The sequence below is a fragment of the Suricata suricatta genome, chromosome 11 (assembly GCF_006229205.1).
Source record: "Suricata suricatta isolate VVHF042 chromosome 11, meerkat_22Aug2017_6uvM2_HiC, whole genome shotgun sequence".
Taxonomy (NCBI): domain Eukaryota; kingdom Metazoa; phylum Chordata; class Mammalia; order Carnivora; family Herpestidae; genus Suricata; species Suricata suricatta.
In genome coordinates, this window is record NC_043710.1 from 8414042 (window position 1) to 8440399 (window position 26358).

Consider the following 26358-nt stretch of genomic DNA (forward strand, 5'->3'; position numbering starts at 1 on the left):
TCACTTCATAGGGTTACTGCAGATTAACTGAGATAATGTCTGTGAAAGCACTTGGCAGAGTTGTGGTTGAATCTTCTTTTACACATGAGGAGACAGTGAAGTCCTTCATGTTCATTACAAACGAGGTAGTTTTCAACGGGCTATTCATTACAGAAAGGAGTTTTCCGTGGAGAAGCGTCCTCACCCTTCCTCCCTCTCAGGGCAAGATGCTGCTGCCTCTAAAAGAGAAGATCCTCGCAGGCTTGAGCTGGGAAAGCCAGATGGATGTGGCTGCGGTTGCCTTAGCAACCCCCTAAGGAGACTGTGGCCCTGCTGAGTCTCTTCCAATTACAGTCAGTGTGGCATTTGGAGTAGTGGCAGTACTGTGCCTGAACACTGGAGTGTCCTCCCACCTCTGCATAAAGGGAAGGGGCCGGGGCTCCTCTACCACCCTGAGCCTGAGGTCAGCTCAGCAGGATCTAGGCCGCTGGCAGCTCTCCTTGCTGAGGTGGCAGTCTGGACAGATAGATCCGTGACACAATGACAGAAGTCCCAGGGGCCTGCGGGATATAGTAAAGCTGTATTCCAGCACTCTGGGGCCCATTTGCCCCTAGCCTCGTGGAGGCAGGGGGCCAAGGAAAGCAGCAGTGAGAGCCACATGACCACAGATAGGAGAGAGGGGGACCTGCTCACTCCCCAGCCACCTAGTGCGTGGCAAAAAGAGCTAGGGTGGTGTTGGAGGCAGACTGACAAGTTAAAAACAAAAAACAAAAAAAGCTCCACCACTCCGTAGCTGTGTGCCCTTGGCATTACACTTCATCTCTCTAATCTGTTTTAGCAGCTGTTAAGTGGACCAGCAGAATCTACTTCGTGGAACAGTTGTGGAAAATGTGGGTAAAAGATTTAGCATTTGGCGCCCGAGTGGCTCAGTCAGTTAAGTGGCCAACTTCAGCTTAGGTCATGATCTCAGTGTGAGTTCGAGCCCCGCATCTCAGACTCTGCCGTCAGTGCAGAGCCTGCTTCAGATCTTCTGTCTCCATCTCTCTGCCCCTACCCTGCTCAAGTGCGCTCACGCTCTCCTCTCTCTCAAAAACAAAATAAATGTGTAGTTTAAAAAATGCTTGGGGCACCTGGGTGGCTCAGTCAGTGGAGTGTCTGACTTTGGCTCAGGTCATTGTCTCATAGTTCGTAGGTTCAAGCCCCGAGTCGGGCTCGGTGCTGACAGCTCAGAGCCCGGAGCCTATTTCAGATTCTGTGTCTCCCTTTCTCTCTGCCCCTTCCCCAATCATTCTGTTTCTCTCTGTATCAGTAATAAACATTAAAAAATTAAAAAAAACAAAACAGAAAGCAAACAGAAGACAGTAACAAAACCGCGCGTCTGGTGGCCCACTCTAAGAGCAAATGGAAGAGCCTGTATCTGTCCAGGAGAGGCAACGGCAAGAAGGAACCACGCTCAAGCGCCATTTTTTTTAACCATGTTTCAGCTACTATTCCACTTCATATCGGAGTTTCTAGACCTTGGCATGACTGAAGCTGGGACCAGGTAATTTTTGGCTGGGGGGGGCAGGGGGAGGGCTAAACTATAGATTGTAGGATATTTAGTGGCATCTCTAACCTCCACCCACTAGAAGGCAGTACCATTGAGGACCCAATTGTCACAACCGAAAACGTCATCGCCACATGCCTCCCCCTCTTCCCCCGCAGCAAAAATCACCTCAGTTGATAATCACTGCTTTATATGCAGTGTATCACTATAAGGGCGCCTGAATGGCTCAGTCCATTAAGCATCTGACTCTTGATCTCAGGGTCATGCGTTCAAGCCTCGAGTTGGGCTCTGTGCTGGGTGTGGCTTACTTAAAAAAGAATTGAAGATTTGCTATTCTAGCAGGCAGCAAGCCAACCGGCTGGGAAAGGGCATTCCGAGGCAGACGAATATTACAAAAGCAGAGTGTGAGCGTACTGTGAGGGAGGGTGGTGTGTGTTTCGTCTTACGGTCGTTTCATGGAGTTCTGCTGTGTGCCCGGTGGCAGTTTGAGGCCTTCCACATCTTTGGTTCAGTTTAGTGACGGATTAGCAAGTAAAGGCTCCTGTTGTGTGTGACTCATCCTAGGAAGGACTGGGTCGGGACGTCTGTGTCCTTACTACCCTCTTGTTCCCCGCTCCCTACCCACGATCTCCTCTCCCCTAGCCCCCAGCGTTACCCCTGGTTAGTTTTAAGGCTGCAGGAAGGGCAAATACTCAGTTTGGAACTCGGAGTGGCTCTCATGATGGGATCACGGGCGGGAACCCAAAGACCTAACACTAGAGCCTTCCCCTCAGTAAGGTTAACGTTTGCAAAAGGGTCAGTCAGGTCCCCTGGGAAGCTGAGGCTAGTTGAGGCATCAGGCCACCAAAAGAGAGGCTAGCAGGCAACTGGCCCCAGCCCTTCCTAGAAGAGAGGTGTGCTGCCCGAAGAAAGGAGCCAACACTTCCATGAGCACAAGGGCCTTTTATGGTTAGATGCACAGTCAAAGCTCGGGAGCGGCTGCTAGGCGGCAAGAAGAACCAGATGCTTTCTGGGGACGAGGAACCTTCTCTGCCTCCCCGCAGCGGGACTGGGCCTCTGGACAACGTGGGGAGTGTGACAGGCACATCTCCTGGATAAGGACCAAACAAAGCAGCGTGCCCCGGTGCTCAGCTCACAAGCCCTGCGAGGACAGGAAAAGCACATCAGTTAGGCTCACGGCTCTGGGGCAGCCCTTACCATGCATTGCCCATCCCCCAGGGCACGCGTGCTGCATCTTCCAAGCAGACAGCACCAGAGTTCCTTTCCTCCGGGACTCAGGCTTTGGGTCCCACATCCACCCCACCCACCCCCATCTGCATACACGCCTTCTCCGGGCAACAGCTTTGGACAGGATCAGGCACTCACCCAAGTAATCATCCATCAGGGAGCCGATAGCAAACTGCAGGAGGGAAGGTGAAAAGGACTTAAAGTCTTAGCAACCACAGAACTATCAGCCCCAGGCCTTCCGCCCACCCACCCCTCTTCCTGGCAGGGGAGAGAGAGAGCAAGAGCGAGAGAGCGAGAGCGAGAGCGAGAGAGCGAGCGCACACAAACGTCCCCAGGGACTCTGGGTGGTGAGAAATCAACAGCTCCCAGCCCTGCCTGGTACAGGGGGGAAGACCGGCAAGAGACTCACAATGTCATTCTTGTCCACTCGGGTCCCCACGATCTTCAGGCGGATCTCATCATCCTGCTGAATCACAATGTCCTGGGGAAGACGGACAGTGTACGCAGCTACCGCTCACCCCGCAGTCCCCTGGAGGGCTCCTTCTTCCTCCCTCCCACTGACTTCCTCCCTACTCACCTCATCCATGGTCTTGTAACATGGTGGGTTGGAGTTAGGATCAAACTCCATCTCTGATGGGATGGACTGAAAGGAAAGCAAACTGGGTTAGCGCGTCACATGGGTACCTTGCGGAGATGGTCATGATGGGGGGGGTCCCTCCTCCTCAGCACCGCCCCCAGGCCCAGACTCACGTGCCGAGAGATGAAGCAGGACATCGGTCCAATTTCTGTGAAGAGACCGACCTATAAGGCAATGAGTGATGTCACTTTTTCTTTTATCCCCCAAATCTTCCGTGCCTCCCATCTCTGTCCTGGACGCTCTCTGGACTGTCTCATTTGTTTTCATGTCTCTCTCCTGTCAAGCTTTTACTTTATTTATATTTCATATTTTTGAGAGAGCAAAAGTGAGCAAAGGGCAGAGAGAGACAGAGAGAGAGAATCCCACAAAAGACAGAGAGAGAGAGAAAGAGAGAGAGGGGGAGGGATCGAGGGAGGGAGGAGGGGCTGGAGTTCACCTGATGCAGAACTCTGCATGAACTGAGATCATGACCTGAGCTAAAGTCAGATGTTTAACTGACTGAGCCATCCCGGTGCCCTCACTTGAATTTTATTCATTTATTTTACAAGAGAGAAAATCCCAAGAAGGCTCGTGCTGTCAGCGCAGAGCCTGACAGCAGGCTTAAACTATGAATCCTGAGATCATGACCGGAGCCAAAATCATGGGTCAGACGCTTAACTGAACCATCTAGACGCCCCTCAAGCTTTCATGTTAAGCAAATATAAAGTGGTAAACAGTCAAGGCCTGGGACTTGCCGGTGCACAATTTGAACACCTGTTGATCACACGACCTTGGCTAGTGGGCTTACCGTCTCCAAGCTTAAGGTTCTATAAAGAGGGATGGGGCACCCGGGTGGCTCAGTAGAGTAGGTTAAGCATCCGACTCTTGATTTCGGCTCTGGAAATCATCTTGTGGTTCGTGGGTTTGAGCCCCACATTGGGCTCTGCGCTGACAGCTTTGGATCCTGTCTCCCTTGCTCTCTGCCCCTACCCGCTTCTCTCTCTCACAAATAAACATTTGAAATAAATGCATAAGTAAATAAAAATGGATAGCAGCACCCACCTCAGTCACTGCGAGGTTGTGCACAGTACCCGGCCCCCAGGAAGGACTCCATGAATAGAGGCTGCTACGACTCACTACTTACAGGACCCCGAGGGAGGCAGCACAAGATTGCCGTGCCATTTAACAGGTGCGACAGCTGAAGCACGAACTGGCTCAGCCCAGGACACAGAGTGAGCGAGAGGAGTCGGGACGGACCTCACATCTGAGCGGCCACCCAACTGCCGCCGCTACCGCTATACATGGCCTCACCTTGTTGACTTGAGTGACAACAGCATCCACGACCTCCCCTTTAAAGGGCCGGAAAACAATGGCCTTGTACTTCACTGGGTAAAGGACAAAGCCTCGGCCTGGCTGGATCACACCAGCACCAATATTGTCAATGGTGGTGACGGCAATCACAAAGCCATACCTACAAGGAGGAAGAGACAAAGACAGGCACGGTATGTGTAAGAGCCCCTAAAACCATCGGCCACAAGTCAGTGAGCCTGGGGGTTGGAGAACAGCACAAAGGGAAGTAGAGGACACCTGGCCCCAGAACTGAGTGACTACGAGAAGGCAGGATACTGATCAGTATCCCAAATGCCACATGCTGCTCTGATAATAATTTCACAGTAAGTGTCCGAGGAGGCTGCAGTCCTTGAGCCAAGAGACCTCGATCTTTGGGATGCCTTAGAATCACCTAAGAGGAACTTAATTTTCTGTTTTATTATTGATACAGAAACAGAGCATGAATGGGAGAGGCGCAGAAAGAGAGAAAGACACACAATCCGAAGCAGGCTCCAGGCTCTGAGCTGTCAGCACAGAGCCAGATGCAGGGCTCAAACCCAAGAACCATGAGACCATGACCTGAGCCAAAGTCAAACTCTTAAGTGACTGAGCCACCCAGGTGCCCCAAGAGGAAATACTTAAAACACACATTCCCAGACCTGTCCCCAGTCTTGCTTCTGCAGGGATGATATGAGGCTCAGGAACTGATGAGGGAGGCCCAAGTATTCCATTGCGCTGGACTCATCCCAGCCCATTCATCGCTGTGTGAGGCCCTCATGCGTGGAGCCCAGAGATGTGCCAACCCGGGTCCCTGGTCGTGTGGGAGACAGAAAACCCAGCAGAACCACAGGAGATAGACACAGGAACAATGATTAGGCTCTGAGTTCCACGAGGGCTGGCTTGACTCTATCTCGTTCACTGCATTGTTCCCGGGGCCCAACACACAACCAGGCAGACACCAGGGGCTTTAGAAACTTTTGCGGAGTGGGGCACCTGGGTGGCTCAGTCAGTTGAGCGTCCGGCTTCGGCTCAGGTCATGATCTCGCGGTTCGTGGGTTCGAGCCCCCGCGTCAGGCTCTGTGCTGACAGCTAGCTCAGAGCCTGGAGCCTGTCTTCGGATTCTGTGTCTCCCTCTCTTTCTGCCCCTCCCCTGCTCACGATGTCTGTCTCTCTCTGTCTCTCTCAAAAATAAATAAAACGTTAAAAGAAATAAAAATAAAAATAAAACGTTTGCGGAGTAAAAGAATGACCAATCTCAGCTGAAGTAAGAAGTTTCGTGATCCGGCTTTGGAGAGGGCTCCGTGAGAACCCAAAGCAAGGAAGCAAACGGACTGCCTGGGGTGCCTGAGAGGGTGAGAGGGTTCCCCAGCGTAGGTGGCAAGTCCTCGCAGGGTGAGTAGGAGCTGGGGGGGAGGTTGCAAGCATCGGGCGCCACGCGCGCCCCAGGTCAGGTGGCACGGAGGGAGCGGCACTCACTTGCCGGTGCAGGTCCCCTCCACCTCGGTGAAGAGCTTCTGCTTTACGGTGTTGAGCAGGTTGGGGCCGAAGTAGCGCGGGTGCAGCAGGATCTCGTGCTCCAGGGAGATCTGCGGGGAAAGCGGGATGGAGACGGCGCGAGGCGCGAGAGCTACGCGGGGCGAGGAACGCCCTTTCGTCCCAGCGCCGCATTTCGCTCCTCCTCTCGACCCTGCCCTCGCCGCCACCCCGAGCGCTGCTCACGTGGTAAAACATCTTCCCACGGGCGACCGTACAGCACCCGAATTCGCTTCCGCCGGGACAGCGGGGCCGCGGGACGAACCGGAAACCCACGCAGGCGCCCAACTCTGCTTCCGGGCCGGCTCCGGCGAAGTGGGCGGGACTCTGCCCTCTGCACCGATCCAATTGGGCATCGCTGTCTTGGGCGGGAAATCCGCGAGGCCCCGCCCCTTCCTCCCCATCTACCCGCGGTCAAACGGCCGGCCTCCGGTAAATTACCTGGCCCAATAAATACTTTTTAGCGGGACTAATTAGATATTAAGAGATAACATAAATAAAGCGTTTTAGCAAATTATTTAGCAAATTATTCGCATAGCAAATTTTGGAAGACTGCTTTCACATCGTAAGTCTAGTATGTAGCTGTTCTCATCTCGTTTAATCTATACGGCAACCCCACCGGGCAAGCTTTATTGTTCCCACTGACTGAGGAGGTTCCAGGCTCGGAGGGTGAGGTCACGTCAAGGTCACGTGGGGCCAGGATTCAAATTAGGATGTCTCTCCCCAAGCCCAAGACTTGCATATTCGCGCGTTCTAGATTTTCATGCAGCCATTCGTTCAACAAACATTAACGGAAGGGAGCACCCACTCCATGCCAGAGATAAAGCAGCCAAAATCAGAGCCCAGAAGGCAGCCCTCCCTTCCTGTGTGAAAAACCAGGTCACTGCACTCCTTCTTCCCATTCCCCCATTCCTTCCAACACACACACACACACACACACACACACACACACACACGACTTAGAGAATTGGTGAGCCTCTGTGTGTTCCTTCAACTCTGCCCAAGCTTTTGTAGACAGTCCCTTGATTAAACTCTACTTGATTAAACTCCCCTCAGTTAACCAGAGTGAGCACACAATCTGTTCCCTGCTGAGACCCTGACTGATAAAAGGTCCATACAGAACCGAAGGAGGCAGAAACCATGAGCCACAGACCCATGAGGACGGCGCAGCAAGGGCAGTGTGTTCTAGCGTCAGGACAGTCTTTGGGGTCTTGAGCAAACCCTGCTGCCAGAATAAGTTTTGTATGTTATAAATAAAAGAGCCTGACCTGCAAGAATAAAGACATCCTGCTTCCTCAGAGCTGTCACACACTGGTTCCCATTGACATTGCTCATTTCCTAGAACGGGTGAACTCACCAGTCAGCCACGTAGACTCCATGCAGACCCCCACTGCCCATGATTAGGCAAGGAAGCTGGTGAGTGGGTCTCAGGAGTCCTGACTTCCTCCTTTCTCCTAGTTCCCAGCCAGCCTCCCCCTTAGGACAGTGGTGTGCTGAAAACAGCTACAAGAACCTTTTTTTTTTTTTTAAGTATTCTCTACACCCAACATGGGGTTGTAAGTTCCAACCCTGAGATCGAGTCCCATGCTTGACCACCTGAGCCAGCCCGGTACTAATTGTTAATATTTCAGAAAACTTGCAAGCCAGTTTTTAAATATAGCCTTTATTAAACATTTAATGAAAAAAAATAGTGGTGTTGATTATTATAACTTATAATTAAATGAATTATACTAAAAAAAGAAACAAAGGCAGAGCTGTAGATGAAATGAGTTTGGCAATATATTGATAAGTGTTCAAGCCAGATGACGGGTTATGGTGGTTTCTTATATTTTTCTTACTACTTTTGTGTGTTCGACACACAAAAAAAAAGTTAGAAAAAAGAACACAGCACACCTGGGTGGTTCAGTCAGTTCAGCACCTGATTCTTGATTTTGGCTCAGGTCATGATATCAGGGTTCGTCGGTTTGACCCCCACATTGGGCTCCATGCCCACAATGAGGACCCTGCTTAGGATTCTTTCTCTCTCTCTCTTTCTCTGCCCCTCCCCCACTAACACTCGCCCTCTCTCTTAAAATAAATAAACCTTAACAAAAAGTTAGGAAAAAACCCAAAGGTAATTGTCATACTATAACATGTAAAAATAAAAATATACGTGGTCTTCTCTGTTCCTGGCACAGAGCTCCTAAAATAGTTTTCCTAAAGGGTAAGACTGATAAAGCTGTCTCCGTATTCATAACAAACGCTTTCCAATCACACCTGAGTTTATGGTAATAAGGGGGCTGGGCGCTGGAGGAACCAATCTCCTGATTGGAAGGTTGGAACTTTCTGTCTCAACCCCCTGACCTCCAAGTAAGGGAGAGGGGCTGGAGGTTGAATCCTTAGCCTATGGCCAATGACTTCATCCAGTGCATGTGTGTGTTTGCATGTGTAATGAAGCCTCCCTAAAACCTGAAAAGGATGGGTTTCCGAGATTTTGGTTGGTGAACACCTGGAGAGATGGGGCGAGTATCACTCTAAGAGCAGAGAAGTCCCATACCCTGTTCCATACCTTCCCTATGCATCTTCCACCCAGCTGTTCCTGAGGGATACATCCTTTCATAATAAAGCAGTAATCTAGTAAGTGAAATGTGTCTTTGAGTTCTGTGGATCACTCTAGCAAATTACCCAAACCCAAAAAGGCACGTAGCAAAAGTGTTACAGTAGACAGGGCTAGATGAGGGACCCTAAGAGAGGCGGATGTGCAGCTGTGAGGGCTGCACCCAGCCCCCTCCCCCAGGCCTCTAGGCTCACCATGGTGGCCCTTGGCCCTCCTACTCAAGGTGGTGACCACAGTGCCCCTTTCAGTGGCTGCATATGCAGGTGAGGAGGTGGGACGCTATGCTGCCGGCAGGTTTTGGGGGAAAAAGGATAAAGGTATTCCAGACCTGCCCATGCTAGCTCATGAATACAGTCTCACAAAGTGTTAGCTATTTCCTGATAAAGTCCCAATAAGACGTCAGAGATGAAAATCCTTCCCAGCAACCCAGTCGGCATCCGGCACCCCTGTCACTCGAGAGCTTTGTACTTTCCCTCAATAAACCCTATGACTTTGCTCCCTCTCTGTCTGCGAGATCCATGTTTCAACTAGGCAGGACAAGGACCAGTGTCTCTTCAACTCACCTGTACCAAAGAGGCCTTTGGAACCTCGAATCCATAGCTAGTAGAAGAAGCACAGGTGCCAACCTAGACTTTCAACTGGCATCTAAAGTGGGGGGAGGGGAGAGAGCATTCTTACAAGACTGAGCTCTTACTCTGTGGAACCCAATACCATCATGAAGTAGACAGAGTCAGAATCAAATTGAGTTGTAAGACACTCAACCCCGTTCGAGAATGGGGGGGGGGCACATCGTAACTAGAGTTAGAATTGTTGGTGGATACTTAAAACTAGGAGCGCTAGGGTGGCTCAGTTGGTTAAGTGTCCGACTTCGGCTCAGGTCATGATCTTGAGGTTTATGAGTTCAAACCCTGCATCAGTGCAGAGCCTGCTTGGGATTTTCTCTTCCCCTCTCTCCCTGCCCTCCCGCACTTGGTGCTCTCTCTCAAAATAAATAAAAGCTTAATTTTTTTTAATTTTTAGGTTTATTTTTTTAGAGAGTGATCAGGGGCGGGCCTGGGGTGGAGGTGGGGGTGGGGCGAGAGAATCCCAAGCAGGCTTCTCACGGACAATGCAGAGTCCTATGTGGGGCTTAAACTCACGAACCATGAGATTATGACAGATGAGGGAGCGTGGAGCAAGCTGAGGGCAAAGTACAGGCTAACAGCACCCTCTCCACACCCCATGGGATATGTGTGATATTCCTTGGACACTCCTGACTACCCAAAAACAGGAAAGGATAAAAAAACAAATGGTTGAACTGGATAAGAGTCTTCACCAGTTTACCAGAAAAACGCAATCCCATCATCAGCCTAAAATCCAGATACTCCCTACGGTTTTAATGTTAATGCTTTGCTAAAAGGAGAAACAACCTTAGCTTGATGATAGCTAGGCCTCCAGTAAATCTTTAGAATGTGAAAGTCTCTTTGGAAACTCCCTCTCAACTTTACCTCCCCCAACTCCATAAAAGGTCACCCCCCCCCCACAGTGCAGCTCTTCCTGCTCATGGGTCCTGTCCCTGTGTTTAAAAAAATCACCTCTTTGCACCAAACACGTCTTTATTCTTTCTTGGTCATTGGCTCCAGACCCCGTGAACCCCTCCCATCACCCCCAAACTTCATCAATGACTTGAGTTGAGATCAAAGGTCAGATGCTCAACTGACTGCCACCCAGGCACCCCTAAGTAAAAAGTTTTTTTAAAAAAAAAAAAAGGTCCTTACCCTCTTCATTTATTTCTTTTTTTAATGCTTATTTATTTTTGAGAGAGAGACAGAGAGACAGAGGGAGACAGAGTGCAAGCTGGGGTCGGGACAGAGAGGGAGACGCAAAATCCAAAGCCAGCTCCAAGCTCTAGTTCACAAACCGTGAGATCAGTCCCTGACCCAGAGAGAGTGGCACCTGGTCTGTGGTGCCAGCCTCGTGTATCAGTCTGGGGCAAAGCAATTCCTAGTTTATCGCAGCTTGGCTTCCGGTCTGTGCTGGTGCCTGGTTCATGTCCTGAACACATGAATTTTTTTTAAAAACCCAAAAAAACAAAAAACAAAAAACCATGAGATCATGACCTGAGTCAAAGTCGGATGCTTAGCAGACTGAGCCACCCAGGCATCAAGGTCCTAATCCTCTTTAAAAAGAAATACTTAAAACTCACTACTTCCTGGGGTGCCTGGTTCAGTTGGTAGAACATGTAAAGTCTTGATCTCAGAGTTGTGAGTTTGAGCCCCATGTTGGGTATAGAGATTTCTTTAAAAAATTAAATTGGGGCGCCTGGGTGGCTCAGTCAGTTAAGCGTCTGACTTCAGCTCAGGTCATGATCTTGCAGTTCGAGGGTTCAAGCCCCATGTCGGACTCTGTGCTGACAGCTGGCTCAGAACCTGGAGCCTGTCTTCTGATTCTGTCTCCTTCTCTCTCTGACCCTCCCCTGCTCGCACAGTCTCTCTCTCTCTCTCTCTCAAAAATAAATAAAACAGTAAGAAAAAAATTAATTTAAAAAAATAAAAAAATAAATTTAAAAAATAGACTCTTAAATCAACAATGTATCTCTTCTCATTATTTTACTACAGTTTACTATTATCAATGCTCTTGACTTGTGTCTGAGAGATATGATAAAATATTAAGTCATAATTGCATAAGTAGGTATAAGAATTTAAGAATTTCAGGGGTGCCTGAGTGGCTCAGTCGGTTGAGTGTCCAGCTTCGGCTCAGGTCATGATCTCACGGTTCGTGGGCTCGAGCCCCGCGTCGGGCTCTGTGCTGACAGCTAGCTCAGAGCCTGGAGCCTGTTTCAGATTCTGTGTCTCTCTCTCTCTGACCCTCCCCTGCTCATGCTGTCTCTGTCTCTCAAAAATAAATAAAAAACATTTGAAAAAATAAAATAAATAAAAAAAGGAATTCCAGTTGCTCCGCTATCCCCAGCACTTGGTATTGTTTATTTAGCTGTTCTGGTAACTGTGTAGTAGAATCTCACTGTGGTTTTAATTTCCATTTCCCTAATGACTGATAATGTTCTACATCTTTTTATGTGCTGATTTGCCAAGAGTGATGTATTCAAAATTCAAGTCTAATCATGTCACTCCCCTTCTTAGAACCCATAAAAGAGGGCTCTGGCTACCTCCATTTTGACCTCGAACTTTTTTTTTTGTTACATTTATTCATTTTTGAGAGACAGAGACAGAGTGTGAACAGGGGAAGGGGCAGAGAAAGAAAGGGACACAGAATCCGAAGCAGGGTCCAGGCTCTGAGCTAGCAGTCAGCACAGAGCCCGATGCGGGGCTTAAACCCACGAACCATGAGATCATGACCTGAGCCGAAGCTGGACACTCAACTGACTGAGCCACCCAGGGGCCCTGGACCTCAAACTTTCTAGTTGGCATCTTCATTCCAGCGTGTCTTTGGGCTCCAGTCAAAGACCCTGAAGGCAAAGCATCTGTAGAAGCATTCCAAAACGACCCCCTCCAAGCAATAAGTACTGTCCTGAGCCAGCAAAAACCCACCCATGATTGACTCCAAGAGGGTGATCCGTTGGATCTTCAACCACTACCTGCGTGTACCCATCCACCTTTGCCCTGAATTTTCCTTATATAAACATGGGAGTGTTTTCCACATTTTGGAGATAGGTTTTGAGGTGCTAATCTAATGTATTCCCAAAGGTTGGCCTCACTAAAAATAATTCCTTTCTTGTTTCCCTACCACAAGTTTATAGGCCTTTGAGTGGCTGAGTCCCTGCACCCCGTCAACATATCTATGTTGCATCAGCGAGGAAGTCTCCAGCACCAAATGGCACTCTGCAAAGACTGGAGTTTTCAAAATATGGGTTGATTGACTCTCATCTCATAATGAGTCTATTCCTATCTCTCAGAGCTCCCAGGCATGGGTTGGCCATGACAAATTTTCCCCAAGCCCTGATCCCTTTGGTTCCAAAGCTTCAGGATCAGACATAAGCTAGAATAGAAAGAGAAAAGAGCAATGGAGACCAAGCAGTTGTATTGAGATTTGTATTGAGATTTGGCATACAAAACAATCAGCTCTATTGGACGATTGTTTCAGATACCTTTTGCTATCTCTTTTTAGAGAGGGGCCCTTAGGATGATGTCTGTCACCTGTTTCCTAAAAACAAACACAAGAACCAATCTCTAAGCCAGGATCATCCATCCCTGCTGGCCTCTCTTCCTGGTTCTGGGCTCTTCTTTCTAGGCCACAACCCTGAGATCAAGACCTGAGCTAACTGCGCTGACAGTTAGCTCAGAGCATGGAGCCTGTCTTCGGATTCTGTGTCTCCCTCTCTCTCTGACCCTCCCCTGCTCATGCTGTCTCTCTCTCTCTCTCTCAAAAATAAATAAAACAAAAAAGACCTGAGCTGAGATCAAGAACTGGACATTTAACTGACTCAGCAACCCAGGCACCCTAGGCATATAGCTTACTTAAGAAAAAAAAATTTAAGATAATCTAGATCCAGTAGGCATGGCAATACCCCAGTGTGACAAGCATTCTGTCTTTGTGCCCAAACTCTGACTCATCTTCAGTTTGATCTCTTCTGAACCTATAGAAACAGGATTGCTTAAGCTTCCCAAACAATCCATGTTCCTTACTGCTTAGGAACTCCAGCAGCCCTCTACCATACAAGGGGTAATGCCTCTAGTCCCTTGGTTTTAAATAACATCTACATGTTGATAACATTCCAAACATGTATCTCCAGCCCCAACATTTCCCTTCAGGCTTACAAGTCTTTTTTTTTTTTTTTTTACAATTTATTTATTTTTGAGACAGAGAGAGACAGAGCATGAATGGAGGAGGGGCAGAGAGAGAGGAGACACAGAATCCGAAGCAGGCTCCAGGCTCTGAGCTGTCAGCACAGAACCTGACATGGGGCTCGATCCCACGAAGTTGAACACTTAACCGACTGAGCCACCCAGGCACCCCTCAGGCTCACAAGTCTAACTGGCTAACAGGAAGCTCTACTTAAAGCGTAAGAAGCAGAACTCTCAATTTCCCATTGTCCCCCTCTCCTCTAGGGAAATGGTTCTGTCAGCCACACTGTTGCTCACGCCAAAATTCTAGCTATCCTTATTTCGTTTTTCTTTCTTGCTTTCCTTCTTCCCTTCTTTCTTTCTTTCTTTCTTGAGAGAGAGAAAGAGACTCTGTGTGTGTGTGTGTGTGCGTGTGTGTGTGTGTGTGAGCAGGGGAGACGGGCAGAGAGGGAGAGAGAAAATCTTAAGCAGGCTCCATGCCCAGTGCAGAGCCCAATTTGCGGCTCAATTCAGGGCTCAACGAGGGTGGGGGGGGTGGGGGGATGGAGCTTGATCCCATGACCATGAGATCACGACCTGAACAGAAATCCAAGGTTTAACTGAGTCACGCAGGTGCCCCCATTCTTTTTTTTCTTGTCCCTAATTTCCTACCCTCATTTTAGCAAGTCTGTTGACCCAGCATTTCTACGCCGCCACCACCTTTGTCAAGGCACCATCATCTCCTATGGGACCGTTTTCCTATCTTCCTCCCTGCTCCCACTTTGATCCCCTACTCCACAGAGTAGCCAGGATAAGCCTCTAAGAACTAGAATCATAGGGCACCTGAGTGGCTTGGTTGGTTAAGCATTTGACTCTATCTCAGCTCAGATCCTGATCTAATGGTAGTGAATTCAAGCCCCTCATAAGGCTCTGCACTGGGTGTAAAGCCTACTTAAAAAAGAAGAAAATAAATGGGGGAAAAAGGGAAAATAAATGAAAACTAGAATCATATCAGAACACTCCTCTGCTTAAAACTCATCAATGGCTTCCCATTACACTCAGAATAAAACCCAAACTCCTCCCCATGGCCAATGGAAATTCCATGCATCCACACCTGTGTGAGGTCAAACTTTCTTCACATAATCAGAATAGTATCTCATAATAACTTGAAAACACAAGCAGATATGAGAATTCATCTGTCTTGTATTAAGCCAGACAAGAAAGAAAATTGGGAAAATATGAAACAATGCCACTATTACCATGTTGGTTCTTTTGGGGGGGGGTTTGAAAATACAAGTTATTTTTTATAAAATGAAAATATTGCTCATGTTAGTTTTAATTCCTATACAAAATTGTATGGCTTGGAAGAGTCTCTTGACAAGATGGGGTCTCAATCTGAAGCCAGTATGGCTGTAGACAAGGATGAAAGGTTGATGAATGTCCCTATTTCTGGCTCCATCTCACTGGAGGGCTTGGCTGCAGAGCAAAGGGAAGACACTTAGTGCGGTGGTTGAAGGGGCGCATAGTAGTTGAAGGGCACTGAGTTACAGCCACTTTAACCCTGTTAACACACTGCTCTGGTCAAAGAAGAGACCGCTATCTTTTGCCTCCCAACCTATAGCCCTTTCCCCTGGTTGCCTAAGAATTCTCAATTTCTTCAGAAGTAACCACCCTTTGGGGACAACTGGTCGGCTCAGTTGGTGGAGCACGTGTGACTCTTGATCTCAGTGTCCTGAGTTCAGGCCCTACGTGGGGGCCTGTTTAAAAAACAAAACTGAACTAACCACATTTTTTTCTCCTGTCCTGGGAAATTTTAGTGCCTTGAGCCCACTCCCTCCCTTCCATCAGCACCTCTGGCTGCTCCAGACACAGAGAAGGGGACTCTACTCTTCACCGGAAACTGACTAGAGATCAGGCTAAGGACCCTATGAGCAGCTGCCAGTTCCCAGACACCATCATTACTGAGCCAGGAGCCTGGAACCATCAGATTGGGGGCAGTGAAGCAAAAAGCCATCTTCTCATTTTTGAGAGAAGAGGGGACCGTCAAGAGACACCTGCAGCTCACAGAGGCGTAGTTATTGCCTACCGTTAAGGCAGAGTTCGGACAGGAGCCAGGCCCCCTGGGTACTACACCAGTTTGTTGGTTCTCTCTTTCCCCGTTGCCCTGAGCGCAACCCTCAGCGGGGTGGCGGGCATCGCGCCCCGCCCAGAGGGCGTCGCCCTCATCTCCATGGAGCCAGTCCCCGCCCTCCTACCGCCTCAGGTAGACGGAGAAGCTCAGCCAATCAAGAGGTCTCTGAAACAAAGAAGGCGGGATGAGGAGGAAAAGTTTAGGACAGGACCGCCAGCCAATCCTAAGCCTCGCTGCCTGAGCAGCGGCCAAAAGCACCCCCTCGCAGATGCCACTCAGTGCGGGAGGATGGTTACTGGACAGTGAGCCAATCCGCGCCGAGGGAAGGCAAATTTGAGCCAATTAAAACTGAGAAGGTGGGAAGGGGCGGAGTTCGCCGGTGGCTGCTCGCTGGTGGGTGAAGGATCAGCTTTCTCTGCTAGTTCCCACCCTAGGACTTCTTAGCTCCTGGAATGCGAGAGAGAGGGGCTCAGGGGAGTTCCTGGAGTGGGGCGTGGAGGTACCTCCCGGGAAGGCCTGGGGGCAAAAGAGACTCCTAGTTGGAGGACCTGCTGGAAGCCACCGGGTGGGCATCGAGGAAGCGGAGGCTAGTTCGGAGGCGGGACTTCCGGGGCGTGGCCTTCGCGAGCGGGGGCGGGGCCTGTTGCTAAGGTTGTGCCGAGGGGCGGAGCTAAAAGAAGACCACTGGGTGTGACCTAGGAGAAACTAGGGTAGTGGTTTAAGCGGGCGTTTTGGGGTCAGGACGGGGTGGCCACAGGCTTTGGAGTGGCCAGTGATAGCTCAGGATTGACGTTAAGGTCGCTGGCGAGGTCACCTGCCCTAACTTACTGTCCTTTCTTCCCAGGGAGCCACTGGTGGGGACCTTTCTAGGGTCCTTTTCCATCCGTGGGGTGCTATGGAGTTCCCAGAACACAGCCAGCAGCTACTGCAGAGCCTCCGAGAGCAGCGGTCCCAGGGTTTCCTTTGTGACTGCACCGTAATGGTGGGTAGCACCCAGTTTTTGGCCCATCGGGCTGTGCTGGCCTCCTGCAGCCCATTCTTCCAGCTTTTCTACAAGGAGCGGGAGCTGGACAAGAGGGATCTGGTGTGCATCCACAATGAGATTGTCACAGCCCCAGCGTTTGGGCTGCTTCTGGACTTTATGTATGCTGGCCAGCTGGCCCTGAGGGGGGATACCCCCGTGGAGGATGTGCTAGCAGCTGCCAGCTACTTGCACATGAATGACATCGTTAAAGTGTGTAAGCGGCGGCTGCAAGCCCGGGCCCTGGCAGAGGCAGACAGTACCAAGAAGGAGGAGGAAAACAACTCACAGCCCCCTAGTTTGGAGTTTGTGTCCAACCCTTCCCGCGGCCCCCAGCCTTCGCTGGCATCTGCCGAGACATCAGGCCACTGGGGCAAAGGGGAGTGGAAGGGCCCTACAGCTCCCTCACCGACGGTCTGCCCTCCAGATGAGCCACTAGTGTCCGGTGGGGCTGACACGACACAGCCTGGTGTGGAGGCTGACCCACCCCATCTACGGGCCCCCCCTCCACCAGTGGCTGATGTCTCCCTCGCCAGCCCCAGTAGCTCCACAGAGACCATTCCTGCGAACTACTTCTCTTCTGGCCTTCCAGCCGTTTCAGTGGAGCCGCTGGCTCCCCTTGATGTGGGGACTGAGGGTCTGAGGATGGTGGAACCCAGGGGTGCTGGGGTGCCACTGCAAGGCTTCTACCCTCCAGCGCCAGCAGCAGTGGCAGCCCCGGCCCCAGCGCCATCTCAGGCTCCAGCACCAGCGGAGGCTGAGCTGGTCCAGGTGAAAGTAGAAGCTATTGTGATTTCTGATGAGGAGCCTGAAGTGTCAGAGGTTCCGCCCCAGGGTTCAGAGGGACTCTTCCCACCTGGAGGAGCCCTGTTTGGGGGACAGCCCCCTCAGCCCCCTCAGCCCGAGGCCTTTGAGGAGCCCAGGGCAGCAGGACTGGAGGAGGTGGGGCCCAGTGACCACTTCCTGCCCCCAGATCCTCACCTCCCCTACCATCTGCTGCCAGTCCCAGGGCAGTATCACCGTGGACTGGTGACCTCGCCCCTGCCCGCTCCCCCGGCCCTGCACGAGCCACTTTACCTGCCTTCTGAGTACGAAGCAAACCCGGGAAGTTTTGGAGTCTTTACGGAGGATGTGCCCACTTGCAAGACGTGTGGGAAGACCTTCTCTTGTTCTTACACACTCCGGCGCCACGCCACCGTGCACACACGCGAGCGACCCTATGAGTGCCGCTACTGCCTGCGCAGCTACACGCAGTCAGGGGACCTCTACCGCCACATCCGCAAGGCTCACAATGAGGACCTGGCCAAACGCAGCAAACCGGATCCAGAGGCGGGCCCCCTCCTGGGAGTGCAGCCCCTTCAGGGCTCGCCTACCGCAGACAAACAGAACAGCGGTGGTGGAGGGCCACCCAAAGACTTTGTACTTGGCCCCCAAAACTGACATCAGCAGGAGCAGGAGCTGAGGCCAGGCCTGCTCTTGCCGTCTTCAGCGGGCAGCCCAGGTTGAGGCCTCTCACTTCCCCTGCAAAAGGGGAGTGTGGTGCGGGGAGCAGAAGGAACATTGGGCTCAAGCTGAAGATTCCTGCCACTTGTCCCTCACCCAGCCAGGCAGCAGGGCCTTATGGGGCCTTGCGTCTCCATCAGCTCTTCTCGAAGGGCCCTGGGAATTTTGCGGAGGTGTAATCACTTCTCACCCTGCGTCCCGGACCATAAAGCTAGCTGTGAAATTATCTCTTTGAGCTGGTGTTGGCTGGTTTATTCCCCGGACCCGCATGCCTCCTGATTCTTTCAGAACTCTCCTGTGGCTCTTTGAGGAATTCGATATCTGTGCTCGGGGTAGGAGTCGGTCAGGATGCTTCTGAGGGAACAAGTGAGATGGGCAAAGGGCAACGTAGATGTGACCTGACTTAGGGGAAGTGTGCTAGCCAGGGACTCTTCCAGGATGACGGGTTATTGTAGTTGAGCTCCTGTGGCCTGGGCTGTGCTGAGGACGTCAGAAAAATACTCAATTCTCAACAGTTTTATGAGGTGTGAGCACCCCTCCCCCCCCCCTATGGGCCCCCCCTTTCCTTTTTCCACATACAAGGACACTTGAGGTGCAATGTTTATTTCTTTTTATTTTTATTTAAAATTTTTTTTTAATGTTCTTTCTTTATTTTTGAGAGACAGAGAGAGAGAGGGAGACACAGAATCCAAAGACAGTCTCCAGGCTCTGATCTAGCTGTCAGCACAGAGCCCAACACGGGGCTCGAACCCGTGAACCATGAGATCATGACCTGAGCCAAAGTTAGACGCTTAACTGACTGAGCCACCCAGGTGCCCCCAATGTTTATTTTTGAGAGAGAGAGAGCGCGCGCGCGTGCTCTCTCTCTCTCTCTCTCTCTCTCTCTCTCTCTCTCTCTCGTGTGTACACGCATGCGTGAGGGAGAGGGGCAGAGAGAGGAGACACAGAATCCAAAGCAGTCTCCAGTCTCAGAGCTGTCAGCACAAAGCCCGATGTGGGGCTCAAACTCACGGACCACGAGGCCATGACCTGAGCAGAAGTCGGACAGTTGACCGACTGAGCCATCCAGGCGCCCCCAACGTGAGACTCAAAAATCAAAGTTAACTTATCCAAGGTCACAGGGCTAGTTAAGGGGCAAGCCAGAATTTGAGTCATGGCTTCAAATGCCATGCACACGGTGCTGAGTTAGAACATGGTTGAAGCTAGTTAACCAAGAACTAGTTTTCTCTTTTGTCCTCTTGCGTGTTTGGCTTTGCTGCCTTACCCCGTTACCTCTACTTCCAACATAGAAGGTCTTTGGCTGCCTGTTTCAACAACAGATACTGTATCGATTACTTGAAATCCTTGCCTATGGGTCATCATGTGAATTGAGGTCTCTGAAGATGGGAACCAAGAGGCAGAAAGCATGAAGTTACTGGGTAGTGGGCTTGTCGGGCAGGTAGAGGGCCTGTGGTATGGACAGGATGGACACTTGGGAAGAACTAAAAGTGAGAAACTCCAGGGAGAATCCTATCGTTCCTCTGGTCCCACTCCCTCATCTAGAAAGCAAGAGGACAGCCTAGAAAAGTCAGATTACTTAGCTGTGGCCACACACAGGTAGTTGGTTACTGGCAGTCAAGACAGCAGAGAAATAAGGAGTCTGGGGTGTTGATGTGGGTTCTGGGAGTTCTGGGAACATAGGAGAAGGGCCTACCCTTTGTGTATGAAGAGTAGGGTCATGGGGTAAGAGGGCTCCCAAAAAACCCTTCTCTGTTCTGTGCATAAGGAACTGAGTGCAAAAAAACACAGGAAGGAAAATCTCAGAAAAGATGAAAATGAGTAAATGTTCTGAATTTCTTTTCTGTCTTTTTTGGACTTGTCTGTCATATCTAGCACTGTGAGCTCTTGCCAGCAAGCTACTGTTTTTGAGGGAGAAGAAGGAGGTTTGGCCAAAGAAAAGCTCCTTATCTAGGGCACCAAGGGAAGCAAATGTTGATGCTTAACATTTCCATGGCTGAATGAACTCTATGCCTTTCGCTTTCCTCATGTTCCAAGAACCTTTTAGTTTTTGTTCCATATGGCTAATATTTGTGCAAATACATTTTTTTAAATTGTATATGTCTTTTTATTTATTTTTGAGAGACAGAGAGAGACAGTATAAGCAGGGGAGGGTCAGAGAGAGAGGGAGACACAGAATCTGAAGCAGGCTCAAGCCTCTGAGCTAGCTGTCAGCACAGAGCCCAATACAGGGCTCGAACCCACGGACCGTGAGATCATGACCTGAGCAGAAGCCAGACACTTAACCAACTGAGCCACCCAGGCGCCCCTGTGCAAATACATTTCTACCTTAACTCCTTGTAACAACACGAGATCTACATGCACACACATTAAGTTATTCTAGCTGAGTGGAGCACCTTTTCCAGTCTTTCCTGGAGTAGATATCAAATCAAAATGCCTAAAAATGATCGGTTGGCTTTAAAAGGGTACATTTTATGGTGTGTGAATTATATAAAAATTAGACATATGTAGTTAGATATGGAAAGACAGAGAGAGAAAAAATTCGTTGTCTCAGAGCATCAGTTCCTAAACTCAAGGCGTAAGATCTGTGTCCGCGTGTGTATGTAATGTATACAACGTCTCCAGACAGCCTTGGGAACGTAAACGATGGCCATTGTCACTGTCCCGGCCATGCATCACACCTAACAAAAAGAGGATCTGTTACTTGGTGAGAGTCTCCTCCAGGGAGCACTTGCTTTCAGTTCCCACATGAGATGCATTTTTCATCTCCTGAAGATGGCACTTAGGAATCTGCAAGATGTTCAAAGCAGCAGCCAACACAGAAGGCCAGAGTTGTCTCACTTTCTCCGCTGAGCGCCAGGAGGAGTTCCTGCCAGTCCGTAGAGTTGTGATCAATAGAGAATTTTCTCGTGTCCACTGCTCTTGATGGTCTTAACCATGGATTCAAGGTGAGCTCATCTAAGCTCTGGTCCAACAATGGGTCCTCCTTTGGCCAGTTGTGAAACCTCTGTTCAAAAAGGAACTTGGGGCACCTGTCTGGCTCAGTTGGTAGGGCTTGTGACTCTTGATCATGGGGTCATGAGTTCAAGCCCCACATTGGGTGTAGAGATTACTTAAATAATCTTTAAAAAGAAAAAGAACTCGCTATCCCCAAAGGAAATCTAGTCTGTTGTTGGACAGCCCTAATTGTTGGATAATGTTGCCTTCTACTGAGCCCAAATCTGCCTCTTTTGAGGAGAGGATAGGCCAGGCTCTACCTATTAAGAGCTTCACCCTGAGGAGTTGTTTGTCTTTGAGCTATAAGCTGACTTAAGTTTCGCCCTTTGCTCTCCAGCTTTGGGATATATTTCTAATTTAGGGTTTCAATTCTTTTCTTGACTGGCAATTTTATAAGTATATGTTTTCCCTTGCTGTCTATTGTCTCTTCAATCACTGGACATTTGGCCAAGCTTAGCTTCACAAAAGTCACTATTTCAGTCCTTGGAATTGGATTTTGACTTTGTTTTTAAGTAATTTCTTTGCCCAACGTGGAGCTCAAACTCAACGCCAAGATCAAGAGTTGTAAGCTCTACTGACTGAGCCAGCCAAGTGTCCCGGGATTTCAATTCTAATTTCTCCAAAGCCAATGTCTCCAAAGATAGTTTACCTAGTCATATACTATTCTTATTGTAAAGTATACTTACTTTTATGGGGGATTTTTTCCTTTGGCAAATGATATAAAGTGTTCTGAAATCCTCTCCCCAATTACCAGTAAGCAATTTTGGTGTAGGTCTCTATAAGCACCCTTGGGAGGGGGGAGACCAAATATCATGACCACACTCATCAGAACTGACAAAAATTCATTTTTTCTCTCCCTGACAGTCTTTTTTTCCCCCTCAGTAAGCTCTATGCCCAACATGGGGCTTGAACTCATGAGCCCAAGATCAAGAGTCACACATTCCACCAACTAAGCCAACCAGGCATCCCTCACTTCCCAACAATAATTTTTATTCAAATTTCTCTGATTGTCTTATAACCTTTTATTTATTCATTTATTTATTTAAAGATTTTAAGTAATCTCTACTCCCAACATGGGGCCCAAACACACAACCATGAGATCTAGAGTCATAGACTCCAACAACTGAGCCAACCAGGCACCTGGTCTCATAAACTTTGTTGTTTTGTTTTCAAATCAGAGTTCAAAGTAGAGTCCCATTTATTTGGTTGATGTCTCTCAAGCCTTTTTTGGTAATTCGTTTCAACGTCCTTTTTAAAGTTTTTTATTTTCTTTTTAACTTTATTCAGTTTACTTATTTTGAGAGGAAGAAAATACACATGTGCATGTGTGAGGGGCAGTGGAGTGAGAGAATTCCAAGCAGGCTCCGTGCTTAGCGCAGAGCCTGACTCAGGGCTCGAACTCATGAACCATGAAATCACAACCTGATCTAACTAAAATCGAGAGTGGGATGCTTAACCAACTAAGCCTTCCAGGCGCCCTACGGTTTTTCATTTTTTTATTATTAAAAAAAATTTTTTAATGTTCTTATTCATTTTTGAGAGAGAGAGAGAGACAGCATGAGCAGTGGAGGGTCAGAGAGAGAAGGAGTCACAGGATCTGAAGACAGGCTCCAGGCTCTGAGCTAGCTGCCAGCACAGAGCCCGACGCGGGGCTCGAACCCACGAACCGTGAGATCATGACCCGAGCTGGAGTTGGATGTCCAACCAACTGAGCCACCCAGGCGTCTCAAGAGTTTTCATTAAGTAATCTCTACATCATGACCCCGAGATCAAGAGTCACATGCTTTTCTGACCGAGCCAGCCAGGCACCCCTTAAGCCTTGTTTTGTTAATTTTAGAGAAAGTGCAACATGTGCGGTAGTGGGGGGAGAAGGACAGTGGGAGAAAGAGAATCTGTTTTTTGGGGTTTTTTAAATTTATTTTGAGAGAGTGTGAGAGTGTGCACATGGGCAGGGGAGGGGCAGAGAGAGTGGGAGAATCTCAAGCAGGCTCCATGCTGTCAGGGGTAGAGCCCTACATGGGGGCTGGATCCCAGAAACTGAGAGATTGTGACCTGAGCCAAATCAACCGACTCAACTGACTGAGTCACACAGGCACCCTGAGAGAGAGAATCTTAATCAGGCTCCATGCTCAGTACAGAGGCTGACATGGGGCTCAGTCTCACGACCCTGGGATCATGACCTGAGCCACAATCAAGAGTCAGATGCTCAACCAGCTGCCCCAAGCCTCTTTTATTTTTAAATGTTTTTAAATTTATTTTTGAGACAGAGAGAGACAGAGCATGAGCAGAGGAGGGGCAGAATGAGAGGGAGACACAGAATCCAAAGCAGGCTCCAAGCTGTCATCCCAGAGCCTGATACGGGGTTTGAACTCACGAACTGCGAGATCATGACCTGAGCCGAAGTTGGCTGCTTAACTGACTGAACCACCCAGGCACCCCTCCCAAGTCTCTTTTAATCTGTAAGTTCCTCTCTCTTTCCCCCTGTAATTTATTTACTGAAGAAATTGGGTTACTTGTCTTACAGTTTCACAGTCTACAGTTTGCTGAGTATATCCCCTTGGTATCATTGTGTTCTTCTGTCCAAAGTTTCCTTTAAAAATGTATACTTACCCTCCCGCAACGCTCGACCCCGGGATCCCCCCGGCTGACAAGGAAGCGGCCTTTGATGATGCAGAAGAACGTGTGATCAACGAAGAGTACAAAATATGGAAAAAGAACACCCCTTTTCTTTACCATTTGGTGATGACCCATGCTCTGGAGTGGCCTAGCCTAACTGCACAGTGGCTTCCAGATGTAACCAGATGAGAAGGAAAAGACTTCAGCATTCATCGACTTCTGGGAACACACATGTCAGATGAACAAAACCACCTTGGGATAGCCAGTGTGCAGCTCCCTAACGACGATGCTCAGTTTGATGCTTCGCACTACGAAAGACAGTGAGAAAGGAGAATTTGGAGGTTCTGGTTCAGTTAGTGGAAAAATTGAAATAGAAATCAAGATCAACCATGAAGGAGAAGTAAACAGGGCACGCTATGTGCCCCAGAACCCTGGCATCATTGCAACCAAGACTCCATCCAGCGATGTTCTTGTTTTTGCCTCTACAAAACATCCTTCCAAACCAGACCCTTGTGGAGAGTGCAACCCAGACCTGCGTCTCCGTGGACATCAGAAGGAAGGCTATGGGCTTTCTTGGAACCCAAACCTCAGTGGGCACTTACTTAGTGCTTCAGATGACCATTACCATCTGCCTCTGGGCCACCAGTGCTGTTCTGAAGGGAGGAAAAGTTGTGGATGCGAAGGCCATCTTCACAGGGCATGCAGCAGCAGCAGAAGACGTTTCGTGGCATCTGCTCCATGAGTCTCTGTTTGGGTCTGTTGCTGATGATCAGAAACTTATGATCTGGGACACTCGTTCAAACAATACTTCCAAACCAAGCCACTGAGTTGATGCTCATACTGCTGACGTGAACTGCCTATCTTTCAATGCTTATAGTGACTTCATTCTTACCACAGGATCAGCTGACAAGACTGTTGCCTTGTGGGATCTGAGGAATCTGAAACTTAAGTTGCATTCCTTTGAGTCACATAAGGATGAAATATTCCAAGTTCAGTGGTCGCCTCACAATGAGACTATTTTGGCTTCCAGTGGTACTGATCGCAGACAGAACGTGGGATTTAAGAAAAATTGGAGAGGAACAATCCCCAGAAGAAGCAGAGGATGGGCCACCTGAATTGTTTATTCATGGTGGTCATACTGCCAAGATATCTGATTTCTCTTGGAATCCCAATGATTTGTTCTGTATCAGAAGACAATACCATGCAGGTTTGGCAAATGACAGAGAACATTTATAGTGATGAAAACCCTGAAGGAAGCATGGATCCAGAAGGACCAGGGTCCTAGATATGTCTGCACTTGTGACTTTAGACTCTCCCTTTTTTTTTCCTCTCAACCCTGAGATTGATTTAACACTGGTTTTGAGACACAGACTTTGTTGGCTATTCCTCTACGGTACCCATCAACAAAGTTATTAGCCCAAACAGAGGGTGTTTTCTAAATATTAACTGGGGGACTTGATTCAGTAAAACCACAGACTTCTATTTAAATGTTCTTCAGGAATTTTCTAGTAACAGAGGTCTAAAGTAGCCACAGAAAGGGGAACATTGTGTGTGGTTATTTTTCTTCTTAGGCTGTATTCCCAAGTTTTTCAGACTCCGTTAAGTCAAGGCTAAAGTGAGCAAGGAACAGAGCCACGTGAGGTAGGTGTCTGAGCCCTGGGGTGTAAATACCACACGATGTCATTTTTATTCAGGAAATGGGGGAGATTCAAGTCCTATAAATTCCTCTTCTCAAATCTTCACACTTGACTTTCCAGGATGCACATTTTCCTATGTAGACCAGTCTCCCCTGTTTCTTCAGTTAAGTCAAACCTATGTGTTCCTCTTTCCCCATATATTTTTGCTTGTTAGTGTATTTCTTGAGCTGTTTTCATATTTCTTTCCTTTCTGTGAAATGGTTTTTTTAAAAAACTTGGGACCAGCAAGCTGTAAAGATGTATGTTTTTACCTGACGGGTATGCCACAGGTGGACTGTCCAGTTGGGTTGAGAAGAGTGGATGATAGCTTGTATTTGTTTTTAAAATTAAGTTAATCCTGGATAAGAGTTGCTTTTGTTTTTGTTTGTTTTGTTTTGTTTTTTAAGAGTTAATCCTTGACCACTACTTTGGTACCAGCTCTATTTTGGGTGACCTGTTTCACCAGCAGGCCTGTTACTCTCCATGACTAACTGTGTAAGTGCTTATAATGGAATAAATTGCTTTTCTACGTAAAATAAATAAATAAAAAAAATAAAAATGTATACTTAAATAAAATATTGAAAACAATAGTATAGGTAGTATGTGGTTTTGGCCAAATTGTAAAGGCAGTGGGTAGGAGATCGGGAGACACTGCTTGCCCACCGTCTCTTACATGCCAGAGCACGGACGTTCACATCTACAAGGCTTTCTCTTCACTCACACCCTGCAATTCTGCATGGACTCCATGAGGGATTGGTAAGGTGAGCACCCTCCTCCTCCACAGACTTCTGAGTCCTGGGACCTAGGTACCCTCTGGCCGTTTCCTTCAGG

General features: G+C 48.8%; 2 protein-coding genes, 1 long non-coding RNA gene, 1 other non-coding gene and 1 pseudogene across 8 annotated transcripts; 3 read left to right on the forward strand and 2 right to left on the reverse strand.

The window, feature by feature from the left end:
* Nucleotides 1-2447: 2447 nt before the first annotated feature.
* On the reverse strand, nucleotides 2448-6519 carry POLR2G (RNA polymerase II subunit G). Of its 2 annotated transcripts, none has more exons than XM_029914759.1 (8): nucleotides 6417-6519; nucleotides 6174-6283; nucleotides 4680-4839; nucleotides 3503-3553; nucleotides 3330-3395; nucleotides 3162-3218; nucleotides 2891-2924; nucleotides 2448-2666 (listed from the first exon to the last, which is right to left on the reverse strand). In XM_029914759.1, exons 1-8 carry the CDS (start codon nucleotides 6426-6428, stop codon nucleotides 2653-2655), a joined length of 504 nt encoding a protein of 167 aa, XP_029770619.1. In that variant the 5' UTR covers nucleotides 6429-6519; the 3' UTR covers nucleotides 2448-2652. The 2 variants fall into 2 exon arrangements, with proteins under 2 accessions (XP_029770619.1, XP_029770618.1); XM_029914758.1 differs by having other exon boundaries at nucleotides 3162-3233.
* A 4216-nt stretch (nucleotides 6520-10735) lies between these two features.
* LOC115272907 lies at nucleotides 10736-10872 on the forward strand. The gene has a single exon (XR_003900553.1). It is a non-coding gene; the product is annotated as a small nucleolar RNA SNORA48 (small nucleolar RNA).
* Nucleotides 10873-14769: 3897 nt separating this feature from the next.
* On the reverse strand, nucleotides 14770-15762 carry LOC115271804. The gene is made up of 2 exons (XR_003900097.1): nucleotides 15673-15762; nucleotides 14770-15062 (listed from the first exon to the last, which is right to left on the reverse strand). It is a non-coding gene; the product is annotated as an uncharacterized LOC115271804 (long non-coding RNA).
* Nucleotides 15763-15857: 95 nt separating this feature from the next.
* On the forward strand, nucleotides 15858-18467 carry ZBTB3 (zinc finger and BTB domain containing 3). 4 transcript variants are annotated; one of them, XM_029914755.1, is made up of 2 exons: nucleotides 15858-16110; nucleotides 16562-18467. In XM_029914755.1, exon 2 carries the CDS (start codon nucleotides 16613-16615, stop codon nucleotides 18176-18178), a length of 1566 nt encoding a protein of 521 aa, XP_029770615.1. In that variant the 5' UTR covers nucleotides 15858-16110; nucleotides 16562-16612; the 3' UTR covers nucleotides 18179-18467. The 4 variants fall into 4 exon arrangements, with proteins under 4 accessions (XP_029770615.1, XP_029770616.1, XP_029770617.1 ...); XM_029914756.1 differs by having other exon boundaries at nucleotides 15858-16073; XM_029914757.1 differs by lacking the exon at nucleotides 15858-16110 and adding an exon at nucleotides 16149-16216.
* Nucleotides 18468-23719: 5252 nt separating this feature from the next.
* Nucleotides 23720-26080, forward strand: LOC115306871 (annotated as a pseudogene).
* The last annotated feature ends 278 nt before the right edge of the window (nucleotides 26081-26358 follow it).